The 27375-nt window shown below is 40.3% G+C and overlaps 1 protein-coding gene across 1 annotated transcript; it reads right to left on the bottom strand.

Annotated features, from left to right (window-relative positions):
- Positions 1–1086: 1086 nt before the first annotated feature.
- Positions 1087–27375, bottom strand: LOC139913627 (zinc finger protein 518A). The gene is made up of 3 exons (XM_078290954.1): positions 27302–27375; positions 26328–26420; positions 1087–6332 (listed from the first exon to the last, which is right to left on the bottom strand). Exon 3 carries the CDS (start codon positions 6312–6314, stop codon positions 2040–2042), a length of 4275 nt encoding a protein of 1424 aa, XP_078147080.1. The 5' UTR covers positions 6315–6332; positions 26328–26420; positions 27302–27375; the 3' UTR covers positions 1087–2039.

Raw genomic sequence — 27375 nt, 5'->3', positions numbered from 1 at the left:
CATGATGATCTTATGGTCATGATTTTGTTTCCTAAAATGGATACACTGAATAGCAATTTGGAACAGAAGTCTTAAATCACAATTTTTAACAGCCATGAAGGGACTGACTTTTAAAGAAAGGTGTGATTGTAAAGACGACTGGGATCTCATTACGGCTGAAGTGGACCAAACAAAGGCATTTTTCTTTTGAAAAAGGACATTATGAACACAAGGAGAAGGGAGTTTGTTTTCTCCAAGCCTCTTTTTAGAGGACTAGTTTGGTTTATTTAAAAAGGGCTTGTGAAACTATGTGAAAACACCCTATGAACCAAGTGAAAGTCAAATGTATTGTTTGGTTCACTGGTAATAGCTATACAAATATCAGCAAAATGTAGCTATTACTAATGCTACATTAATGGGAGTCATAGGGGAAAACGGCAAAAACCTCATGTAGGATAAAATGCCCTGTTGTTGATTGGAGCTGTTCACAATCATTCAAATCAATATTTTACAATTGTTGATATTCAATCTTTAAGCAGGTGCACAAAAGTCAGCCTCTCCCTCTCTCTGCAGAAGATGTTTCAAATATTGGAGGTTAGCCGTTTTGGAACATCCTGAATATGTCTCAAAGCATTAGCATGGCTTGCATTGTTCAGTAACTTTTGCATATTGAATAGAATACAACAATCTTTTCCATGGATGGAGAGCTTCATGTTACACAATCGTGTAAAAACTCAAAGAAAATGCTAAGTCCATGCCATTTATGCATTTTTAAAATAAAAAACCTAATTTCAAATTCATTCAAATAAAATGTATTTACAGCAAAACTAGACTTTGCTGTTGATGTCACTGAGCATTTTTAACAGTACAGGATTAATGTAATAAAAGGTGAGGCTTGATACAGAGCGCTAACATAACTCAGGGAGCTAGCAACATAATCAAATATTTACTTTGGGGATCCTAAACTTAAACTGTATTCAGAACAAAAATAGTGTGGAGTCATTATTAAACCACCTCTGAAAGAACTTTCAGAGGAATCATTAAAGGAAATAAAATCTGATATTGACAAGCAAATTTGTTTGCTTTATCAGTGAATTGAGAAAGCAAACCTGGATTGACAGGATACACAATGAAGTATGAGAACACAGCCTGAACTGCTTCACTATCGAGGATAATTTTGCATGGTAACTGCATAGGGTGTACAATGGGCTGAGCTGTATTTCTCAAGCACTGATTGTGAGCCATGAACCATCCCTGTTTTGACAGATACAGTATTATTTCTTTTCTGCACAAGTATTCTCAAAACATTTGTTTTATTGCACCACTTGGCAGACTAAAGAGATTATCCAAAACTTTCTTAGCTCTAGCTATGAGAGTGCATGCTACAACATCCTGACAAGAAAACTATGGTGCATTAGAATAAGTGTAACAGTATATATCCCCTTGAATTTAACTTCATACAAAAAGGAGTCATTTGGATCATAACATTTGTTTCATCACAAGCACAAAACAAAGAATTTTTCTAACTGCTTCAGAATTAAGCTATACAAATAAAGTTCCTGTCCTCTTGTGCAGGATAATAAAAGAATAAAACAATATACAAAAGTCCCTTAAGATCTGTTCTTTTTTAAAACTTGGGAGCAAAAATGGCAATGAATAACTTTTTTCACACCAGATTAGTTGAATCAGAAAATATGAAATCACCTGAGTAATTTAGTACAACTATGCTTACAACCTTTGCTGATATTTTCCCCCGTTGTCAAACCAGTGCTCTCTTACCAGTACTCTCTTAATTACAGTGTGCACCGTTTTCACAGTTCAATTTGACCTGTACATGCATGATTTTAAAAACCATATTTGCAGTACATAAGTTACCAGAATATGTACATATGAAAAGATAAACTGTGATTTACTTGAGAATATGTATTTACAGGAATAGAAATTGCTGCAAGAATAAAAGTATAATGGAAAGTCATTTAAAAATATACAACATTAACCTATTCATTTGTTTGACCTCAAAAGGACGGTATATCAGTCCATCCAGAGGTGGTGGAAAGCTTTCAGAACAATTTATTCCAGTCTCTAGTTGCCTCCATGAGATGTCGCTGACCATGGCCAATCCAATCTTCTTGGCTGTTGAAGAGCCGACCACAAAACCAGCAGTCAAACACAGAGGGCTGCTCTGTACAACTTGATAAAGGTTTCACTACCTCGTACTTTTTCTTGCTTTTTTTCCTTAACTTTAGTTTCAGAAGAAATCGCTCACGGACAGAACTGTGAACTGGTCGAGGTCTCGGATCATTGCCTTGAGACAAAGGACCCTTGGTCAAGGACTTCCCTAGAACCCCAAGCTCAGAGAGTGCTTGGACAGTTTTTCGAGAAAGGGATACCTTAGTAACAGCACCTCTGTACCTGTTAACTGACTTCATGATATTGGCCACTTCAGGAATGTCAGCATCTGGATGGTTGAGCACCACTACAGGTTGGTATCTACGAGGGCACTTAACCTGCTGAAGAGAACTGAATGGGGAAAGTCTCAGTGTCCTCTCAAATTCTTTGGCTACAGGCTGCCAGAGTACAGTAGTCTCTTTCTCAGTCAGTGTTTTACTTGTGAGTCTCCTAGCTTTATGCACAGACACTGGAAGCTCATCAAACAATGGTTTCCTGCGCCTTTTCCTTTGGCTTGGTGGCCGAATTGGCCTCGGGGCCAAGATAAGTTTCTCTCCCTCGTGTGGTTTTACCTTAACTTTTACATTAGGCTGGGAGGGCAAAAGACAGGATACCTTGACATGTTTCTGAGCAGTATTTTGTATGGGGATCAGTTTCCTCACTCCAGTGGAGGCATTTGCATTAGTTTTGTTTGAAGACACCAAAAAACACTGGGTCTGAGGTCTAGTGGCCAGAAACAAAGGCTGATTGGTTGAGGAGGGAGCACCACTGGTAAGAAGCCCGCTGGTAGGAGTAACTATTTTGAATACAACTTTGTTTCCAGTATTTTCACTGGTTTGGCTACACTGAGTCACAGTCTTTCCTTCTGAATTATTCAGAAGTATGCCTGATTTGGGTGGGGAAATGTACCTAACCAGGAAGGCTTGACGCCCAGGCTGCAAAGTGGTGGATTTGTCTGCAGAGCTCACCGGCAAGGCCAGAACTGGGCGTGAACTAAGTGGTACCTGTGAACTTGCCAATTTGAAGGCAGCATTAGTGGGGGCCTGAACAATTGGAAGTGATCTCTGTACCAAGTAACAGGTTGGCTGTGTCTTCACAGTCTTGTCCATAGGAGTGCAATGTGCTGTGCTTGAAAGGAGAACAGGACCCTTAAAACCTGTACTGTTGATAAGGTAGTGATTTGAGGTGGTGCCAACACCTGGCTGAATAGCAGATAGAAGTGTTGCCCCTTTTTCACGAGCCCCTGTCAACGGCGTCGACACACCAATCCTTCCACTGGTAGGAGTGAGAGCTAGGCCAGTTGGGTTACTTGACCTTTCAAATCCTGGCTTCATGTAAGATACATTGATTTGAGGATTAGTGGAATTGGTTATCAGTTTGAAACCTGGATTGCCCTTGAGCTGCACTGGCATGGTATATCGATTCTCAGTAGTCTGCAAGAGCATTTGTTGCTTACCCTCTGGCATTTGAAGAATTCGTAAAGTTGTCTTTGTTGGCCTTACAGAATCAATGCTTGCACTTGAAGATCCTATTCTTTCTTTATTAAGCTGCTGGGTAATGATTGCATCCGAATGCTCTTCCACAATACGGCCCAAGGAAGCTGAACTAGTCTTGCTTTCTGGCTGTTTTTTAGATATAGGAATGTTTTCCTCCTCAATTTTGATAATATTGAAGTCTTGGAGTACCGACTCAGGATTTTCATCCTCAGTGGGAGGATCTTCAACACTAGCTATGCATTCGTCAACCTCAATATCACTATCTGACACTTTTTCCATGTCCTCCACATGAGCGCACTGATTAGCTTCTTCTCCAGTTGTGACATTTCCATTTCCGCCTAATGTAAATGGTTGTGGAGATTCTGCCAATGTCAAGCTAAACTGTGATGATTCTTCACCACAAACACTTTCTCTATCTGATGAAATTTCAGACAGATTGTCAAAAGGTTGGGTAGTGTTAGGTGAAATGCTGAAAGTTTCCTTGGAATAATTATGAAAACTAAATACTTCTTGGTTTGGTGAATTCTGTGTAGAGTTTTCTGTGTACATGGCAGTTTCTCTGTAGTTACTTGAAGTGGCTGAGGGTGGCTCTGGTTGAGGAACTGGATTTGTTTGCTTTTTTGCATTCTGCTGCGTATTTTTACACAACTGATTTTTATCTGCTGCAGAATGAGGTTTAATCTCCATGACAACTCTATCAGTCTTTTCTGGAGCATTTTGAGAGGACTGGTCATCATTTGCCATGGTGTTAAAGGAAGAGTTCCCTTTGTGTTTGTCAATGAACATATCAGCTACTACATCTGTTGTTGCAATCTGTTCTGGATCCCCACAGTTCTCAACATTTTGTTTGGAGACTGGTTTGGGAAGCAACATTTCTTGAGCCAATTTTGCAGATAAAGATACACCAGTGACCTTATCAGTTGATGATACAGGAGAAAAAGTGTTATTGATTTTATAATCACAAGGGGCAGTTAGATCAGTGTTAAAAGTTGCAGAGATCGGGTTAATATCAAGCTTACTTTTCTCTGAATAGGTTGATAGATTAGGATGATTTAGCTCACCCACATTATCAGACTCTTTTGCCATAGGATATATTGTTTCTGCATCTGTATCGGTTTGTTCTCCAACTTCATCCTTATGCAAAGTGGGATCAAGGCTGCTAAGAGAGGTTTCTTCCTCTTCTATCTTTACTTTTACTGCCATAATATCATCCTGATCTGTCTGCATGCAAGATCCACTTGTTTGAGAAACAGCCAAGCAAGGGGATGTCGAACAGTTAATATCAGAGTAATCCACATTCTCTGCAGAGTCTTTACTTTCGTCAGATGTACAATCTGATGCTGCAGAGCCCAAGTCTTCTATCGAAGAAAGATTTTGAGTGGATGACTCTATTTTTGCTGTTGGTATGACTTTGAGAACTAAATGCTTTTTGCCATCAACCATCTTGAAGCCCATCACTTTAGTTGTACAGTTGGGGGGAAGAGAGATTTTGTTTTTGACCATTAGAACAGTCAATCCATTAGGGTTGGTGTGACTTGCAGCATCAGACCCTGAAGAGTTGTCACATTCCTGTGACATTAATGGTACAGATGGTGCTGCCAGAGAGACAGACTGTTCTTTGTTATGAGAGCTTTTGCCCCAATTTTTGCTGTCCTTTTTCACTACAGTCCTATCACCAAACTGCTGTGTCTCCTCCAGGGATCTCTCTGGTTTGACTAACCTGCCATTTTTGTTTGGTAAATTCCCAGGAAGACAGTTCACTTTTGACATCCACTGCGAATCATTTGATTCTCCACCAGAAGGGCCTTTCTTCAGCAAAAGTTTTAGACTTGTAGATGAATTTGCTGGGGAGCTGTTGTTGTCCTCTATAGCTCTCCATACACTCTTTCTTTCAGTCTCCTCGCCATGGACAGTTACCATGTGTTTTGTAAGGTACTCGCTCCTTGCTGCACCATATCCACAGATCTGACAAGTGAAGGGGAAGGTACTAGAGTGACCTTTCATGTGCTTCTGGTATTCCTCTTGGTTCAAGCTAACATGACGACATTTTACACATTTGAAACAACTCTCATTATGATGATGGATATGCTGGACAAATGTACCTGCATCCACAGTTGTAAACTCACATTTTTCACAGTGAAAGTGTCCATTTAGACTGTGACACATGATGTAGTGCCTGGTAAGCAAAAGCAGAGAGTACTGAACATCATCATTGCAGATCTCACATGTGACCAGAGTATTCCTGTGCCCGATCCGATGGCGTTGAAGAGCAGGGAACTCGTTTGTGACAAAGCCACACAGATCACAAGGGTATGTAGGAAGGGTCCCTTTGTGGGCCCCTCGAAAATGTTTAAGGAGGTCATTGGGGCTATATGTGAAATCATCTTTACACACTGAACAGCCAAAGCTGAGAATCTTCCCAGAGAAAACAGCCCCCTGTTGAATTTTACAAGGGGATTTCTTGAATGTTTTTTTTTCTTTCTCTGTGGGACTCCCAGATCCCTCCATGGAACATTCTTCAGGATCACAGAAGAGTGTCCCATTAGACTGATCTGTCACCTCTTTGAAATGCTTATACACAAAGTCTTTTATATCTTCTTTTTCATCCTCTATTGTTGTGACGTTGCCATTTCTGGCAGAATCACTGGGTGTTGCGAGGTCTTCTTCCATAGTTGTAACTGCAGATTTCTGTAAAAAGAAATCAAATGTGTATTCTATTAATAAAAGGCAGGAAATCTTGGAGGAAGCAACTTAATGATGATCTGAGTGAGTTTGGACGCATTTATCATTGCTGTGGAATGGAAAATATGTACAATTGCAGCATATATTTAGTCAATTACTAAGACTCAGCCTATTATGTCATTGTTGAAATAACCACACATTAAAGCAATACGATGTGTTAGAATATGTGTATAGAAACAGGTGTTGTCATTAATGGTGTCAGCAGCACAAGTCTTCCCTTCATTGAAACTTATTTTTGATATGTTTGTTTTGGTAACATACCTATACATCTAGGCAACATGTAGGATGGCATAATCTCATTGAAGCCATACAAGGCAATCTACATAGTCTAAATTTGGAGAAATGCATTGCATGTTTAGAATCTTAAATTTCAATAAAAACAATAGTATTACCAAACAATCGTACAAACTGCATATACTGATGTGTCAGTTGTCTGTCTAGCAGTTGCAAATAATGCAATCATTTCTCACTTTTTAAGAATTCAATCATATTACAGGGTTCATACACTTTTTCACCAATGATTTTCAATGACTTTTCCATGACTAATCCACAACCTTTAACTTAATTTCCATGACCAAAAGAAATGACTTCTCTGGGGTACCACTGAAAATTTTGTACTGTAACACTGTATAAGTAAAATTAGGTCTGCATTTCAAACATATGGTGCCTCTCTAGAACAAATAAACACCAGACAGACACACCTAGATACATTTTGTCATATTTTAAATCCAATACCAGTTTAAAATTTTTGTCAATGTCTCAAAAGATAAATCAAAAATGCCATCACATTTTCTATCAGAGAGAGCATGAGAAAAAGAGAGAATGAATGAGAGAGAGACAGACAAAGAGAATGAATGAGAAGGACAGAGAGAGACAGAGAGAAATAGTGCATTAGGGTAGGAATGCCAGTGTTAACTACTGATTCCCCAGCTCACAGTACACTTTCTCTCACCACAGACAAATCTTGCTGCAATCTGGCTGTCCGGGAACTTGAACGAGTAGTGCGAATTCATAATTTTTAATGCCCATAGTATCTCAGCTTTGATGTATGGCAGCATATTGATGCCACAGTGAGAAAAAAAAAATCGGCTCAGTATCTCGTTATAACGAGAAACCTTTCTTGTTATAATGAGATCTTTTCTCGTTATTACGATATACCAACTTATCTCATTATAACGAGAAACGTTTCTCATTATAATGACATACCAACATATCTCGTTATAACAAGAAACTTTTCTCGTTATAACGAGATACCAAGAAACTTTCAAATGTTATAATGAGAAAAAGATCTATAGCCTAATGAGAAAACAGCCTATGGACATCGGAGAAATTGAGAATGGCTAGTTTACATGATTTAACTCAACAACTCAGCAACAATCAGACAGGGGGGCTTCATGTTACATGGATCCATACCATAAACACATATGAGCGCACACGTACACGCACGCACACACACACAGTAATCTCTTACACACACAGTCACACAAGAAATCAGTATGGTGTTAAGTCTACAACATATAATGGGATGCTGGATGCTACAAGCCCCACACTGCATCAACAATAAACTGCACAAACATTTCACAATGGTCAGCACTGCAGCCAGCTGGCTAATACAGCCAACAACTCATCCTGACTCAGACACAATCAATATCTCGTTATAACGAGAAAAGTTGATATCTCGTTATAACGAGAAAAGTTGATATGTTGGTATGTCATTATAACGAGAAAGGTTTCTCGTTACAATGAGATAAGTTGGTATGTCATAATAACGAGAAAAGATGTCATTATAACGTGAAAATATCTTGTTATAACGAGAAAAAGATCTCATTATAACGAGAAAGGTTTCTCGTTATAACGAGATACTGAGCCGATTTTTTTTCCCCACTGTGGCATCAATACGCTGCCGTATTGATGACTTTGTTTTTGCGGCTGCGGTCTGGTGCTTTTTCCCCCTTCACGTGGCTAGTAAGCGCGGCCTCTCCCATATTTGATATATCGAAGGTTTTACAGCACAATTTGCGTGTAGCACGTCTTGGGTCAGTGCCTTTTGCCAGCCATACTTGGTACTTTTCCTTAAAAGTACCAAGTACCTTCTGTTGCTGAAGCTGCACTTGCCTGGCATATTGTCGGCAAAGTAAGTTCGCTAACTGCTATGTTAGCAGAAAGCAACTGTAGTGGGTGAGCATGTAAACAGAATGAGTCAGACTGAACTAACTTCTCACACCACCGAAATGCCGCGATGGTTACGTGCGATGGTTAAGTGCCAATTTATGTCACTATTTTCATGCTTGGATTAATCAGTAATTATATTTGATGCAACTTTAGCTATATTTCCATGACTTTTCCAAAAATATTATTTTCCATAACTTTTCCAGGGCCTGGAAATTGCATTTTAAATTTCAATGACTTTTCCAGGTTTTTCATGACCGTACGAACCCTGATATTACTTCCATGACATTTAATGTTTCTAACATGCAACTTCTGAGACTGAGAGGGGTAGAGGTTGGACGTAATCAAAGACAATAGGTGTTCACATTTAAAGGACAATGCCACAGTCGTTAGAACTTTTTGAATTTGAATGGCGATTCATAGGGGTCTGGACACAAGCGTGTCCGGCAGTTATTTCGGACAGATACTGTCTGACATACCTGATTGGATGGTCGATGTAGGCGGGACAAACCTACTTATGACGAGCGTTACAGAGCAACAACTTCCAAAATGGCAGCGCTGGCAAAGGACCTGGATGATAGCAAGCTAAATTTAACGATTTCTTGAGTCCTTAAAAAATGTACTAACCCTAACCATCGATGAATTAAAACAGGAACAATCAGTTTAGAAGTGAACAGCGCCATGATTGTTGTTAGCTCTGAAGCGTTTCCAGATTATGTCAATCTGCTTTGCTACTGTGATTGGTCAAAGATTTTGATAACTGAGAACTAACACCAACCAATCGGTTGGGGTGTCAGTGAATCAGTCGTGGATAGGCTTGAGTCCAGATCTCTATAAATCAGCATGCAAATTCAAAAAGTGGTAAAACTGTGATTCATGGGGGCTGGACACCAGGAAAAGTGTTTGTGACATGCAAATCCTATCCTGTCTGTCTCACCTAGATAGGAGTTAGTACCTCACAGGGTTGAGCAATTGGATGAGTAAATCAGGGATTGGTGATTTTAGCTTAGTTTAAATATATTGCCTAGTGTAAGACTCATGGTTTCCTGTTGCGCTTGACTGGTTCATCAGTTTTTTTTTGACTGGTGGTCTTACGCTATAATTTAAAATGTAAAAATGTCCTTTCCTTGCACATTTAAAAGCTAGGTTTCAGTTCAAGTCATCACACCTACACTGTGCACAGTGTGTGTGTGCGAGTGTGTGAGGCCACAACTGAATTGGATAACAAACAAAATGAAAACAAAAAGGGAAATGGTCTTAAAAAGAAAAATGCATAAATGCATTATAATCTCACAAAAATCGCCACTTTTATGAAAAGGGACGTTCTAAAAAGCCTCACTTGAAAACACTGAAATATTCCCATTAGTAAAGTGTCTGTCTGTGCTGTGCAGATTAATGTTATGCTGAGCTTCAACTAATGAATCAATGCATCACCTTGTATGATTTGTTCTGTGCATATATGCTTTCCAATTGAAATTAAGACAGATAGTAAAGAAGAATCCTTTCAAACTAGTTTTGCTTTTCACAATGTTGTATATTACCACTTGAATTGTAAAAGTCCTTACAGTAAAGCATAATTACTTTCAGTGTAGCTATATCTAGCTGTATATTTAGAGACCTCAGAACTTTGTTTTAGGCTGTTGCCATTTTTCTGAATACCTAAACCAATAAACAACCAAATGTATGACTATATTGTTTTATTTTGTCTTAAAATTTTCTGACTGAAAATGCAGTAGTTTCTCACGCCAAAAGTAATTCATGTTTTTTTGGCTCCTGATAAGACTCCTACACAGATTATGGTCGACACATGGTCCCAAGGGGAGACAGTTATTGTATATATGATCAATTGGCCACCAAGCAATTTAAATGGCTGATAAACATTATAAATAGGTAATCTGTGATGAGCTGATCACCATTTCAATTGCCCGGTCATAAAAAAAAAAAAAAAAAATTAAATTGCGGGATCAGGAAAGCGGTCGAACATATGCTGTATCAATGATCATATATTAGAACCAGTTTAAAGCTACACTAAGCGATTTTTTCTGACCACTAGAGGGTGACAGCAACCGCAACACATTTTGTAAACACACACAGCAAAGCTACTGCAACGGAAGCCCTTAAGGACAAACTGTACATAAAGGCTAATGGCTAAAATAAACGTACCTACGGAGAAATATCGCCGGTTACCAGTTTGCTTTGCCAGATTTTTCTCCCGCTGAAGGTTACATGTCCCACAATGACAAGTGAAGAGGTAGGTAGCAAGTTTACTAAAACCTTTACTCGCTTCATCGATTTGACATTACTCGGGCCGACTTTGACAACAAGCTTTAGAAAAGCGGTGAAAACAACAACACAGCTGGTCCGCGTGTGTGGCTGTTTGTTTATATCATTACGTCTCATGGAAATCTCCACGTAGCACACGTTAGTTTCAGGATTCGTTACAGGGTCTGAAATCGCTTATTGCAGGTTTAATATATTGGAGAGAAGGATCATTAGGATTTTACCGATTCCGGTGGATTATGCTTTGGAGTAATTTTATGTACATTTTTTTGCCATTTTTGGAACTGTGTCCAGCAACTTCTGTTGTTTTGAAGAAGGCTGCCATAGAGCTGCACTAGCAAACTGCCTGTATGTTACCAGGGTTTCCCATACATAGAAAACTTTGTGGCGGCAGCACTGACTGCCACAATTTATTGTTTTTTTTTCACTATTAAATTGTAGAACTGCGTGTAGCGCATTGATTCTCTCTCTCTCTATGTGCACACGGGGACGTGAGGGATATTTTTTTTCCATGCAAAAAAGACGGCCGACTGAATTCCCGAAAAGAAGAACTAACAGTTAACGTTACTCGGAATACAGCTGAGTTTCCCAGATTAGCACACTGTATATAGCTGCTAGTCAGTATCCACTGAGTGGACTGATAACGTTAATACTTTTTAACTCTAACTCTGTATGTTTGCTCCCTCAATCCAGATTAATATTGAAAAATATTTTCAAAGAAGGAAAAGGACTCGTCCTGAGGAGGAGCAGGACAGTCTGGACCAGAGGAGCTGCTAAGCAGTAAAACAGAGTAGATAATGTAACAACGTCAAAGGCTAGTAATTTAACGATGTAAATATACAGGTGAAACTGACAGCACAGAGAGATGTAGCAGGGCAGAGAAGCAGATTTCTCTGTAAAAGTGTCTCATTTCTATTCTTCTGTACCTTGTAGACAAAAGCAAGCAACAAACAGAACAGTGTAGCACTGCAGCACTGTTTATATTTTTAAGTTATGTTATGTGAAGTACTAAAAGGGAGCACTTTAGATATATATTAGTTATCTGTTTGACAAATGGAACTATTGAAAATGGAGTACATTAGATCATTATTCAGTCATCCAGGTAATGGGATCCTTTATTGATAATAGCCTATACAAGAATAAAAATCCCACTGGTTACATAGACATACAAACCGGTGTTTTGACTGACATGAGGATGAGTATGTACGACACCCCCCACCCTTCCCCCAAATATCAAATTATGTGATTGTTTGCAATTGACAGCGCACCGAAAGGGTCAAAAAGATTGTTGCGCAGCTACTGGAGAAGCATCCAGCTGTTAAACATTCTTAATGATCGATAAGAGGTATCGTTAGTGCAGCTGATTATCGATTCTGGTGAATTAGGCAAAATGAACCAGGTGAATTTGGAACCAGGACTAAGTTGGAACTGGTTCATGATACTGAGCCCTATTTATAAGTAGTACTTAGTAATTAATACATGCATTTACAGTGAGCTGGTGACGACAAGGATCAGGGAAAACATGTTTACTGGTTTGCATGATTACTTGGGTTAGTTTTGAATGAATAGAATTTGTCACAATCACAGCAGAAGAGAATAGGTTATAGAATAAAAGAATAAATACATAGCGCTGAAGATAATAAAAGTAATTACTGTAGTAATTAGTTAAGTTATTACAACAATAGAACATGAAAATAATACAGCAATAATACAGCAAATAAAGACAGAGCAGAGCTGCAGAGAGTGGCTATTTGGTCACTTTTTGCGACTTTTTCTTAGTATCAGTGCCACTGAATATTTTCTTTGGTTGCACCAGTGTGAACTAAAAGCCCAGCAAAGTCTCTAAATTTTTATTCATAATTTCCCTACATAAAAATAAAATGTAAACCATAAGTTGTATTTACAACTTACAAACTTGGAAGCAGGAGCTTCAAAGGAGCACTTGAAGGCAGCATCAGTGAGACAGGCAGTATAATGAGACAGCTGTATCTACAGTATGTCCAGTAATTATTCACTTTGTTTTAGTATTTCTGAAACAGTTTCTTTCAGTGAATGCGCATATTGACAAACTGATGTAATAATGGAGCCCTATGTAAGAGGTCAATGTTGTCAGACAGACAGTACATAGATCACCAGTGTAAACCAGCCAATTACTCATTTAGTTTGGTTGTGTGTTAAATGTGTGTTTTTCAGGCTTGTTAAGGCAGGCCAACTCTTTTAGTTGTCTGGGATAGATGTTATTTACTGTGTGTGAAGCAGTCTCTGGACCAAAATGTTAGTACCACCAAACTATCAGCTGGTGCCACCAACATTTTGTGCCACCTGTGGAAAATGGTAGCCTTAGGTTAAAATGCTCCGTTAGACACATCTGATGACTTAAGCCTTCTCAAGAACAGTCTACTCTGTGCCTCAATGTTACCAATATTCCCTTTGAACCCTGACCAAAGCAGAGAGCCCAGTCATCTTATTTGCCAGCAAACTCATTATTAGGGTGTTTCCATGCCAAAATTATTTGAATATGAAAAATGGATTTGTATTTGCAAAGAGCTATTTTCAAAAACATAATGAATGATTTGCTAAAGTGTATAAAGACTTGAGCAAGAAAAATGGATTTGTGTTTTCAAAATACTCTTTCCAGTTACATTTGTACACTTACATACATCGATTTGGTGCATGTAGACTTCTGGTCGAGTTTCAGCATCCAACCTGTCAAAAAGCTTTACAGCATGACAGCAATGATTGCAAGTGTGTTATCAGTAAATATACAAGCAAGAAGGCAACAGCTAATAGAGAGACCTAGTATTCTGATTGGTGGGACCCGCCAGTCTGATTTGGCTTTAATTGACCAGCATGCTCTGCACTGATTGGATAAAGAATTTGCCACTTCTGAAGGGTTGCACGGTAACTATGGAAAGCCAAATAATATTTTCTAAGTCACAGGTTAGACATGCCAGAGTATCTGTGACAGGCAGAGGTGGGAACTCAAGTCACATGACTTTGACTTGAGTCACTCAATTCACAATTTTAATTGCTTGAGACTTGACTTGATGCATGAAGAGAAGACTTGAGACGAGAAGAAGAGTTCTGGTGATTTGGGACTTGACTTTGACTTGTACTTTGATGACTTGAAAAGGTTTCTAAAGTCTTGACAAAAGATCTAACTAAATTATTTATAAAACAGTTAATTAAATGGACAAATAAATGACTGAATTTCAAAATTGATTTGCAAAATGCTATTTAAAAAGACATTTAAAATTTGCCTTTCATTTGTTTATTCATTTTCATATTATTTTTCCTTTTCACAATTCATTTTGGACCTTACTTTACCATTAGACATCTCTTTTACCATTAGACATCTCTTTCCCATCCCTGATGCTGCTCCCACCTATCGTGTCTCTGACCCTGTGTGTTCTGTGTGCAGCTGTTTCTCCCCTTCCTCTGTACGTGTGTGTGTGTGTGTCTGGGTGTGTTGTGTGTGTGTGTACGCGGCTTCCTCTCTCTCCTCTTCTCTGACTCCAATGCAGCGTTCTACCTGGCAGTGACGGGTGCTGCCCTGGCTCTTCGTCGTCAGTGCTGGCCTTGCTCTTCCCTTCCGCTGTTCCCACCTGGACGCTGAATTACGACTGCTTCCCTCGCTTCACTGAATTTTTAGCGCTGGCCTCAGCCCCCTCTCATCGCCACATGCCGCTTCTCCTTCTTTCTGTCTCCCTCTGTTTTCTCCTGTCATTATTGTTGCCCATGACTCTGTCAATGTTTGCCCGGCACCTATTGCACGCTCAGCCGTCCCGGGGGGGATCCCTATTTGCCTCAGCCCGCCCAAGGTTTCTTCCAAGTTTTCCTACTAAGGTTTTTCCTGGGAGTTTATCCTTGTGTGCATTTAGGGTCTAAGGCTGGGGTGCCGGGTAGGTTAGGCTATGTAGAATAGGTAGATTGTTTGTCTTGCTAAATCTGCTCTTGCCTACCTTGTGTTTTTCGCTATGTTTGTCCTACATAATTTTGTTCACCACTGATTGTGTTTAGCTAGACCTAGCTAGACACATTCTCTGTAAAGTCCTCTGAGACATGCTTGTGATAAAGGGCTATATAAATACACGTGACTTGACTTTTACTTTAAGCACAAGCACCGAGAGTGCCACACCAATAGTAATAGCTGCAGAGCTCTCATTGAAGTATTTTAATATAACTGATTAATTAAAAGAGTATAATAATAATAATAATAACAATAATAATTTATTAAATTACTAATTAAAATGGATTTAAAATGTGTCAATTCATTAAACTTTTGTATATTAATCAATAAAATGGGAAATTAAATTGATCAATTAATAATATGATTTCATAATACTTTCTGTAACCCATAAATAAAACACTGGACTCAAAATTTCATTTGCAAAATGGCTTTTAAAAAGACATTTAAATTTATCTTTTCATTTTTTCATTTGCTTACTCATTTTCCTATTCCTTTTCCATTAAGTAAATGCTTTAACTAAAGCCACAGGGACCAAGAGTGCCACGGTAATAATAATATGAAGTCCCGAGCATTGGCCAGCTGCTGCTCTGTGGATTCTAACTCTCTCTATCTGCAGTCAGTAGGCAGCAAGCCAGCACAATGACACGGACGGGGGTCCTTCGGCTTTAGCCTGGTCTGGCAGACCAGATGGACCACTACCTGACTGTGCTGTCACCGTCCTCCTCCAAGCCATCTAAAGGCCCTGACACACCAAACCGACGTCAAAGAACCAGCGGCGACGAAGGCCGACTGTTGCGTCGCCTCACGTCGCCTGCGTCTGGTCCAAAAAGTTGCACTTGAACACACCGCAAAGACTACACCTGACAGCCAACTAGCACGTACGTTCTGCGCCTGCGTGAGGGGAAATAACTCTCCATACCATATGTCTGATAAGAAGTTGCAAATGGCACTGGCGTTGTCAGCCCTTGGTCTTTTGGTTGTGGAAGAAGAAAGGAAGAGGCGGAGGCGAAAAATAAGGAGAAACCGCACTAAATGGGTGAAATCATGAATACTCCAGCGACAGGCTCAAGGGGCTTTCCCGAACCTGTGTCGAGAGCTGGAGATAAATGAAACCTCCGATTTTAAAAATTTTGCTCGGCTCTTTCCTGTTCAGTTCCACATGTTGAAGGAATTTATCAGTCCAATCATCCAGAGGCAAAACAACGAACTATCAATCAGAGTGATCTCTCTCACCGATGGGCTCCGACGCCTATTCAACATGCTCAATCGGCCGAAAAGCCGCCGACAGGGTCCGACTAGTGCTGACGGTGCGGGACACACCGCAAAAACTAGGGACACCGACGCTTACCGACGGCCCGACATTGGCCGACGGCCAACCGTCGGACGGTAAGAGCAAGCATTAGCTGGCTAACTCTAGTTTAACCATCAGCGATTAGCTTGTGAGCTATCAAGCAACCATCAGCATACTGAACAAATCCCAATTCCTTTCTAAAGTCTTCTTAAGATGTTAGAAAACACAAAGGGAATGGGATGTAGATGGCCAGCTGTTGGATTTCTATTGCAATTTCACTTCACAAGCTAATCGTTAGCTAGCACGCTAACGTTAGCAGTAGCCGCTAGCTAGTTAGTTGCTATACGTTCATAACACTAAACAGTTTGATTGGCTTCAGTAAACGCCACCAGCCCTATCCAAACTGTTTGCGAGCATTTAGGGGAATGTATTACAGCTAAGAGGCTTGATTTACAACTGCAGCAAGCATTAAACATATTAGAAAAAATGGTGAGCTCAAAGTATTAATAGGCTAACACCCACTGCCAGGCGAACTGACCAGCTTTCAAATCAATTTGTGATTAATTTACACATATTTACAAACAATGTTGTAGCTGCCTAGTTAAGACGTAGATGTTGCCAATACTTATGTTCTGTAATAATTATCTCTTTGTATTCATCTTTTCCTCTTTGCAAATTGGTGATATATCGGATCAAGGACGCATCTCTGCATGCCTGGCTGACATCTCCAGGTGGATGTCCTCCCACCACCTCAAGCTCAATCTCAACAAGACTGAGCTGCTCTTCTTCCTGGGAAATCCTGTCCCCTACAAGATTTCTCCACTATTGACAAAATGGAGGTAACACTCACCCCATCCGTCAAAAACCTTGCCGTTATCCTCTACAACCAGCTGTCCTACGAGGCCCACATTGCAGCCACTACTTGATCCTGCAGATTTACTCTGTACAACGTCTGTCGGAAGAGACCCTCACTAACTAAGGAGTCTGCCCAGCCAAGCTCGTCATCTCCAGGCTTGACGACTGCAGCTCCCTCCTCGCTGGCCTCCCTACATCCACTCTTAGACCTTTATAGCTACAGAATGCTGCAGCCCAGCTTGTCTTCAACCTCCCTAAATTCTCCCATGTAACCCCCTCACCTATCCTCACTCCACTGGCTCCCAGTGGCTTCTCACATCCAATTTAAAACACTGTTAGCCTACAAGGAGACCAAGGGCACAGCATCCCCACACCTACAGACTGTGATTCAACCAGTGTTTCCCACAGAATTCGAGAGAGAGAGAGAGAGCGACAGAGAGAGAGAGAGAGTGAGCGAGATACAGAGAAAGAGAGCGAGCGCGCAGAGCAATTAGGGGCTGAGCGAATCAGTGCGCTACATGCATTTCTACAATTAAAGAGTGGAAAAAAAAATATTGTGGCGGTCAGTGCTGATATTATGGCGGGCCGCCACAAAGTTTTCTATGTGTGGGAAACCCTGAAGGAGAAAAGGAGTTGCTTTACCTGGTCCGTCCTTCTAAAATATCCACCGTGCCCGCGTCTTCTAACGTAATACCAGAGAACGTCTCTCTCTCTCTGCGTTTCTCTGCAGCGCATGTGCGATTGTCAGTAGACCCTTCTCGTGATAGCAAAACGAACAGGTACGGGAGGGGTAGAGCGAGAGGAGATTGTCCACTAGTTAATTGATCGCGGATGGCGTCGTTCTCTCGGACGTATAAAAAAATAAAAATAAAAAATGCTAAAATGGGTCGCCAAATATACTTCGGCAGCCGTTAATATACCTGGGCGGCCCGCCCAAGTAAAGTCTATGTGTGGGAAACACTGTCAACCATAAGCAACAATTCAACAATCAGCCACTACTGATCAACTGTCCCTCCCTTCCATTGCTCTGCCCGGTCCCAGCTGAAAAATCATCTCTTCAGACTCCATCTCGCCCTCTGACCTGCTGCCCCCCTGCCTAGGCCTTCACCCTCCCCTCCAACCTTAATCCCTAACCTGAACCAGGGTTCCTATTCTGCCTCCCTCAACCCCTACTTGGTTCCCCTTACACCACTGTTAATTTCTTTGACAAATAATTTTCGGCAACGACATTTTTTCATTGACGAAAACGAGACAATAACTAAATAAAAAATAATTTATGATGACAAAAACTATGACGAAATGTATTGACACTTTCGTCAAATAAAAATGAGACGACAATGTTAGGGAGAGACGAGTTGGAAAGAGATCCAAACAGAAGTGGTCTCTTTGTGTGGTCTGTCTCTCTCTCTCTGTCTCTCACCCCCTCTCTCTGTCGCGCTCTCTCTCGCTCTCTCACCAGACCTTCTGTGTACCTCCCATTGCACACGCGGGTGTGAGGGATATTTTTTTTTCCATGCCAAGAAGACGACCGGCTTAGTTCCCGAAAAGAAGAACTACGAGTTATTAACGTTATTTGGAATACAGCTGGGTTTCAGAGATTAGCTGTATATAGGTGCTGGTCAGTATCCACTGAGTGGACTGATAACGTTAATATTAACTTTTTAATTCTAACTCTGAATGTTTGCTCCCTCAATCCAGATTAATATTGAAAAATATTAATCTAATTAAAGAAGGAAAAGGACTCGTCCTGAGGAGGAGCAGGGACAGTCTGGACCAGAGGAGCTGCTGAGCAGTAAAACAGAGTAGATAATGTAACAATGTTAAAGGCTAGTAATTTAACGATGTAAAGATACAAGTGAGACTGACAGCACAGAGAGATGTAGCAGGGCAGAGGGGCAGAGAAGCAGATTTCTCTGTAAAAGGGGCCTCATTTCCATTCTTCTGTACCTTGTAGACAGGACAAAAGCAAGCAACAAACAGAACAGTGTAGCACTGTTTATATTTCTAAGTTATGTTTTTGGTGCCGTTTGTTTGTTTGTCTGTTAGCAGGATTACGGAAAAACTACTGGCCTGATTTTCATGAAACTTCGTGGAAGGGTGTAGCATGGGCCAAGGAAGAACCCATTAAATTTTGGAGCGGATCCGGATCCAACTCACGAACAAGCAATAATAGCACGAACCTTGGCGGAGGTCTGCGCTCTCCGAGTGCCTTTCTAGTTGTTATTGTTATTAGATTATTATACTTGCACTTGCTTGTTGACTTAACTATTGATAGGAGTGATGTTTTTAATTTTAATGTTTAATGTTGTGGCACTTTTTTGTTTTCATGGCACTAAATTATCTGGCTACTTACTAAGGCTGCACGATTAATCGTATTAAAAAAATCGCGATCTTGATTCATACCTCTATGCAATCTCATTCCTAAATGATGATTCTGCCGCATGTTCATCAAGGATATCCGTTGTATCAAACCAAGTGCTCCTAATTTCTCCCTAAGTTGCATCAACAAATGACAACACTGCGTTACACGTGATGAAATGTGCACATGCAGAACGGCACAAACCAGCGGAAAGGAAAACAAATCCAGTGAGAGACAGAACGGCAGAAACACAGAGGAAAAAACTTGTTCAAAGGTTGTGTTCTAAATAAGAACAGACGAGAGACGTGAGTTGATTGTTTTTATGTTCAGTGTTGGATTCATCTAGCAGTTGAATTTAAGCTATTTCGTCTGTTAAAAAACAAGCACATATCTTGGACAGTGTTCAACTCAATTCAAGTCAATTCAATGCATTGAAGCATTGACACACAGACCTAATTCCACTAATTTTACTTAAAAACCACAAGGTAATAATACCGTTAAAGTTTGTAGGGCAGCAGAAGATGAGTTATCAAGTTACTGTTTACATCCTGTTACTAACAGGCACGTTTGGAGCAAATTGTGGAGTTTTAAGTTTCACAATAGTTTTCACACCGGGAGACTGTAGGCTTGAGTTCAATGCTGCTGGTCTGCTGTGTGTGCATCTCCACATGACAGACATGACGTGATGTGACATCAGGCGCATTAGAGATTTTTTTTTATTTTGTGCCAGAGCCTCACATGAGCCTTTGTATGAGAAACACTGCATCCCTTAGCCAAAGATGCCCTCTAGTGGTCATCTGACGAAGTGTTGATGTGACAGTACCATATCAGTCATTATCACATTTTTTGTTGTTTCCACAGAGATCTATCAGACACTCTCACTCTCACGCAGTCACTCTTCCTCACTACAGTTGACCTTTATTCCAGAAAGCTGATGCAGAGCTACAGTATGTAGTCAGCTTCAAATGAATAAAATAAGCTACAGACCAATTTTGGTAGCTGGGCAATGTCAGGGACGGGGGTTCCTCAGCTTTAGCCTGGTCTGGCAGACCAGATGGAGCACTAACCTGACTGTCTACTATCACAGTCCTCCTCCAAGCCATCTAACAGCAGTGGAGTAAGTTAAACCAGTGGATGGTAAGAGCAAGCATTAGCTGTTAGCTAGGGGTAAACTTTGGTTTTACCACCAGCGATAAGCTTGCGAGCTATCAAGCTCCCACCAGCATACTGAACAAATCCCAGTTTCTCATAATGTGTTAGCAGTAATATCAATTTAGGCCAGTGCAAGTCAGTAGGGTGACATCGTCTTATTGATGGTTCTTTTGAGAAATTGGTCTTTGCTGAGCGTGCTAGTAGTAGTTAGGGAGCTCACAAGCTAATCGCTGGTGGTAAAAATAAAGTTAGCCGGCTAACAACTAATGCTTCCTCTTACCGTCCACTGGTTTGCTCCACTGCTGTTAGATGGCTTGGAGGAGGACTGTGACAGCACACAGTCAAGTAGTGCTCCATCTGGTCTGCCAGACCCGTCCATGACATTGTGCTGGCTTGCTAGCGTGAGCAACATGCTACAGCCTACTGACTGCAGATAGAGAGTTAAAATCCACAGAGCAGCAGCTGGCCAATGAGAGCTTGTGTTACTGCTCTGTGGGTGGGACTTTGGATTATTATTAGCTTGGCACTCTTGGTCCCTGTGGCTTTAGTTAGCATTTACTTGATGGAAAGGAATAGGAAAATGAGTGAGCAAATGAAAAAACTAAAGATATATTTAAATGTCTTTTTAAAAGCCATTTTGCAAATGAAATTTTGAGTTTTATTAAATGGCTCATTTAAAAGCATTTTCATTAATCGGTTTCTGAATAGTTTTATTAAATGAGCCATTTAAAAGCATTTGAATTAATCGATTTATAAATTGTTTAACTTAATTTTCTTTTAATTAATTATTGATAATTAATCACTGTATTAGCCTAAAATATTTGATGCGACACACACCGCTCTCCATATTGCAGGACAGGACATTGTTTAGGGCAATTTTCATAATCTTTTTACATGTTTGATATCAACTGCCCTAAGCAATGTTTCCCTGTATGGGAATTCTTGCAGTCTGTTGGTCACCTACTACCCGGAACAAACGTCCCTGTCATCAAATTTCTTAGATAAATCCACTTTAACCCCTAGTCCCATTATATAATACTGACATTTTAATCTAACATATTTCCACAGCCAAATACAATGCAGATTCACAGAATTACTGCCTAATAGTTTGTAACCTCATCATCAGCTTCTATTGTAGGTGTTCCCAGCGGCGTCGTTAGGCCTGGGCGTCCGAGGCTACAGCCCCAAATGTTTTATGAATAGCCCCGGATCTCAAAAAAAAAAAAAAAATTCGAGTTAGTAGTCAGAGCGGGCCGGTTATTTTACGTGAGCCAGCTTTGAAGCCCGGCTTTGGGTGCATCGAGGTACAAGCCGGGACACAAGTCGAACTCACCTGTCACTGCTTGCTATGTGTGTCTGTTTGGTAGGGGGCTCTGCCAATCTGTCATCGTGTAGTTTGAGTCGAACTAAAGGAATAGGCTACGCTATGGATGATTTTAATCGGTCGGTCCTAGTCTAGGTCAGAGAAGGCTACATACAGCCAGCCATAACAGCCAGGAAACACAATGTCAGGAAAAGACAAGACAGATTATGGATCATCTTCACGTTTTCAAAAGAGGAAGAAAGGTAAGATATGTTATAGGTTAGTTTAATCAAGTGATTGATTATCCATATCTGGAAAGACAGCAAAAATCAGGCAGCTGTGTGGTGGCGAGTTGACTGACACTTGGTTGATAGCTTCATGGTTAGATGCCTACAAGCTACAGCAGTTTTGTTTTTTTAGCTCAACATCTTCAATATAATATTGGATCACTGTAAACAAAATGTTACTATTTCTCTCAAGTCAGCTGGTTATTCAGTTAGTTACTGAATCCTCCCATTCAGGTCTACTTATGTGGGCTGCTGAACATTAAATGCAAAAACGAATTCTCTTTTATATAAATATGTATATAAATATACATATATATACACCGTATTTCCTCTAATAGCGGCCTGTAGTCAATTAAAAGCCGGGTCTCCGATAATGGCCGGGGCCGTGGTCGACACGAACAAATAAAGGCCGGCCTCAAATACAGGCCGGGGGAAAAAACAAAGAAAACAAGACTAGGTCAAAACCTAGTATATGGCTGGACCGTGTCTGTCTCCTCTCCGCCGCTGTCCTCTCCACCGCGCCCACGGCCCGTACCCATCGGGGACAACCGGTGACGCATCGGCGTCGGGACCCTGCCGAAATCTCGGCCGGATCACCAGGAACAAATCGCCGCCCAGCTATCGGCACCGGCCGGAACCGTGCCCCCGGGAAACTCGAAGCGTCGGCAGTAAGCCCTCGGCGCACCGAAACCTCCATGCCGCCGACAGAACAGAGGGCTGTCAGGTGGACTGAGCTTGCGCATCGAAATAAACGGCGATATGATATAATTGTATAGATTCTACTTTAGCTGCAGTTAGCTTCAGTTAGCTTCAGCTTACATGCAAACAACAGTGGATACCGGTAAACTCCTGGCGCCTGTTATACATGTAACTGTAGTTTGTAGTAACGTACAAGTGCCACAAGATAGCAGCATGCCCAAGGGCGGATATTTCATTTCACTGTTGGGGAGGACAATAAACAGAAAAATCTCTCAAGAGCAATTCCTGAAGGGGACACCAAAGGTGCCGCCAAAAGTACTGTTGTATTAAATGTATATAGAGGTCCATTATGAAACATTTCCATAAGCACTTCATTCCTTTCTTATGAAGATTTTATCAAATTGCCTTTGATATTACTGGGGTCTTTCTACTTGGCGTTTCGGTGCACTGAAAAATGATCGGATGTCTGTTTTTCTTTTCTCTGCCATTTTAACTGACCTGGCTGGCTGACAAATAGACACACACACGCACACACACACACACACCCCACACACACACAGCATGCAGGTTATTTACAGTATAGTAGGTGAGATGCAACACCCATTAACTGAACTAAAGCTAATATATGCCTAATTAGATTTAGTTTTCCCGAAAAAGCAGATCTCTAATGTTTTGCTGTCAATGTGTAAAAGTCCAGAACGCTATGAAGCCTGCCAGAAACTTACTTCCTATTTACGTAGGGTAAGTTAATCTTAAATAGTCTATTATATTATAGAAATATTACTGTTACCATCTACAAAAGATAATTTTGGTATGAAAACCCGCATTTTAATTTAACCAAGTATTCTGTATCATAAATACATGTCTGGCATTTGTAACAAACCAAACCGCTTGAAAATCGGTCGAAAATTCAGTGAGTTATGAGGATTTTAATTGTGGATAGACCTCCTGCCTCCATACACATACATGCATTAGGAGACGCGGCTGCTCCGTACCAATACGTTGACGCACAAGATTCAACCGCGAGTGGAGCGAACAAAATGTAGTCTGGTTACAATTGTGAATGTGTTTTATTCTATTGAGTGGTAGTAGTAAAGAAAAATGTCTGACACATCCTTTGTTTTAAGTTAACCTTTGCGAAGCAGCTACTTACTGGAGGTCAGCCACCACTGACACACTTCCAGAGATCCTCCACAGACACTCGTACCGAGGGTTAATGTGTGTGTGGGGGGGTTCAGGGAGGCAGGTAGGCAGTGGACCAAACCACTGTGAGGCTATATAATTATATAGTTATGTTTACAATGATATATTGAGGGGGACAACTCTCTGTTTTTCCCAGGAAGGGGGGGTCCGGACCCCCCTGTCCCCCCCGTAATTTCCGCCCATGAGCATGCCACAAGATGGCTCGGCCGGCGGAAGTCTCTGGAGCATGCCGTCGTCGATTACCGTAATTATTGTAATGCATTGCAGTAACAAAAAAACGGCTACCTAACATACCCCAACAGAAGCAGATCAGAAAACAAGGAGGCTTCGTACAAAAATATGAGCAAATATACTTATCAAACAGAGGGAATTAGAAATAAACGCCTGTCTCTAATATAAGCCTGCTTCCAATAAAGGCCTGGTACCCTCTGCAGTTGAGGTAAATAAAGGCCCGGGCCAATATTAGAGGAAATACGGTAGGCTATATATATATATATATATAAAAAATATATTTTTATATATATATTTTAACTAATTCTCTTCACATGAAACATTATTTTCAATTTAAGATATTGTTTCCCTTAAACGTGAGAAAATGTTTAAAAATTTAATTTTTAATTTGTGCCTCTGTATATTTTACTATGCTGATAGACTCCTCCAGCCATTCAGAATGGATTAGGCTTTTCATGGTGATCTTTAACAGAAGGACATCACAGGTTAAATAATTTACTTCTTAAAATGATGTTATGCTTAAAGTTAAGTTTCCATACGTAACAAACAAACCAAAGTAGCTCACTATTAGGTTGTAGTAATATAGTGATATAGGTAGTGAAATATATAGAAATATAACTTTTGATTAAATATAACTCACTGGATTACGATTGGATTGGATCTTTTTTTTTTTTACAGTAAAGAGACAGATGAGGATTGAGGAGCACATACAGTATATCATATATATATTTAAAGTTTTATATATTAATTGATAACTGTGTCTGTTCATTTGGTTCTGTGACTTCCTCTGGGCTGAGCCCCGGATGTTCTGAAATTCTAACAACGCCCCTGGGTGTTCCACCCATGTTTATCACTTGTTTATCACTTGTGTGGACAGTCTAGCTGATGATAATTTTCTGTAAAAATGTTTAGGCCTACTTTTTAAACCCAGTGTAAAATTCAATGTCTTGTGTGTTAAATTCCAGTGGATTGACATGATATGGTTTATACAGGACCATTTCATGAATGTTCCAATGGTAATTTGGCCCAGAATCACTATTCATTTCCTACACTGTGCTATGAGTTTACAGTTTAGCCATTTGAAATAATTACACTTTATAAATTGAAATTAACTATAATTTGATTTCATTCATGGTTTGAGTTTTGATTTTCAGGTTGTACAAATGTACTGCTTCTTAACATAAGATTGCTTTGCAGGTTGATCTCACTATGGCATCTCAACAAAGAAATACTGATGAAAATGCAAAACATTTGTTAGTAACTTTCACATTTAATTGATTTGTGTTGCTTTACAAGCCGTTTCTTTTGTTTAGTAATTTCACTTATTTCATTTGTGTGCCAGAAATAGAAGACCCAGGGTGGAAAAAGGGTGGTTATTAAAAATATAAAATACAAAACAAATATCTCAGTTGACAGTAACAAAGCAAAAGAATAACATGCAACCCACTGCTGGGTCTTTTTAGGTACAACAGGTAACCCAACATGCGAGGTCATTCACATAACCCAGGGTAGAAATACCCTAGTGCCGAGTACTCTAACTTAACATTTCATGGATCTTTTGGCACCATATAACAAAGGTTGCAGTAAAGGTGCATACAGAACAACATTTTAAGAAACCAAACGGCAAATTTGGTGGCATCTTTTACTGTTAACATGATGATATTGATAGTGTTTTTACTATTAATATGTCAAAAGAAGAGAGAAAATGAAGAACTATCCTGCTTGTTAGTAGCCATGCTTCTTTAGTGGCAAATTCATTATCCAATCACTGCAGAGCATGCTGGTCAATGAAAGCTACAGAATGGTTAGAAGACACACGTCCCACCAATCTGAATACTAGTTCTCTCTTTTAGCTCCTGCCTCCTTGCTTGCAAATTACTGATCACACACTTACAATCCTTGTACTCATGCTGCAAAGCTTTTCAGCAAGGGGTCAAAGGTCACTGAACTTGGTCTGCATGCACCAAACTGACGTGCAAGTGTACAAATTAACTGAAAGGACTGTGTTGAGACTACAGATCCATTTTTCTTGTTAAAATAATTCATTCTTCATGCTCACATCATTTTGGCAGGGAAATACCTCATGTTCCCCATGACATTAGGTGGATGAGAGGGTTTAAATCTCATTGCTGTTTCTCTGACCTTCACACCCACTCTCTTCCCTCTCCATCGAGCCAGCAGCTCGGCTGGTAAATCGCTCAGCCCTGGACCGGCAGCTGGCGTCCGGGCGATCAGCTGCTGCCGAGAGTAAGACACCATACTAGCATCAGTCCGTGATAAAAGTAATAAGTAATAAAAGTACTAAAAATAAAAGGAAAGCGCAGAGAATATTGACTCCTGAGTCTGTGAAAACGATATGGTGACCAACCGACATATCCACAGCCCAGAAAGCAGCAGCATCGCACCATTTCCACTCTGTGGATAGTCTTCTACCAAACTCTACCCAGCTCCATGTGCAACTGTTTACAATCTGACCTGACCGTCTGCAAAACTAGATCATGCCGCCAATAAAGCATTTTCACCTCAGAGCAGTCTGTGCTGCGGCACAGAAAAATAGTTGCGTGATTTCCTTATTAGTGAAAGTGTGCGTAATGCCAAAATTGTGTCATGTTTACTCTCAACTCCCCTGAGGAGCCTACATGGCTTTTTGGGAGATATTTTGACAAACCCCATTTGGACTCATTGTTAGCAGCAAAAGGCCTAGTGAGTGAGCTCGGCTTTTCAACCAAGAGATGACTCGGGAATCAGCATTCTTTGCAGGTCCTACTACGCAAGTACTACAGGTAAGTAAGAGACAAATTATATATAGGTCCAAAATCATCAAACTTATGCTTTAAGCTCTACCAGCTCTGTCATTCTAAAATGGACTAGCCTTTACCAGATATCACCTATATTCTTTAGTAGTTTTTGAAAATACCAAACATTGGTTTAGTATTTTTTTCTTAGGGAAAATCATGAGACTTGCCTGGGCTTTTTGGTTACACTGCTGCGACCAAACAAACAAACAAAAAACATTTACCAGTCACACTTCAGAGGCCTGGAGTCCATGCTGAAGTCATGGTTTTATTATTAAAGTAAGACCAATTAGTATGCATTCAATAGAAATATATTTTTACCCTTATTCTTCTGGAAAAAACTTCAACATCCACATCAATACATCTTCTCTTTGAAGGACAGGAACTTGTGGAGT

This window comes from Centroberyx gerrardi, chromosome 20 (assembly GCF_048128805.1).
Source record: "Centroberyx gerrardi isolate f3 chromosome 20, fCenGer3.hap1.cur.20231027, whole genome shotgun sequence".
Taxonomy (NCBI): Eukaryota; Metazoa; Chordata; class Actinopteri; order Beryciformes; family Berycidae; genus Centroberyx; species Centroberyx gerrardi.
This window is presented reverse-complemented; position numbering and strand designations above follow the sequence as displayed.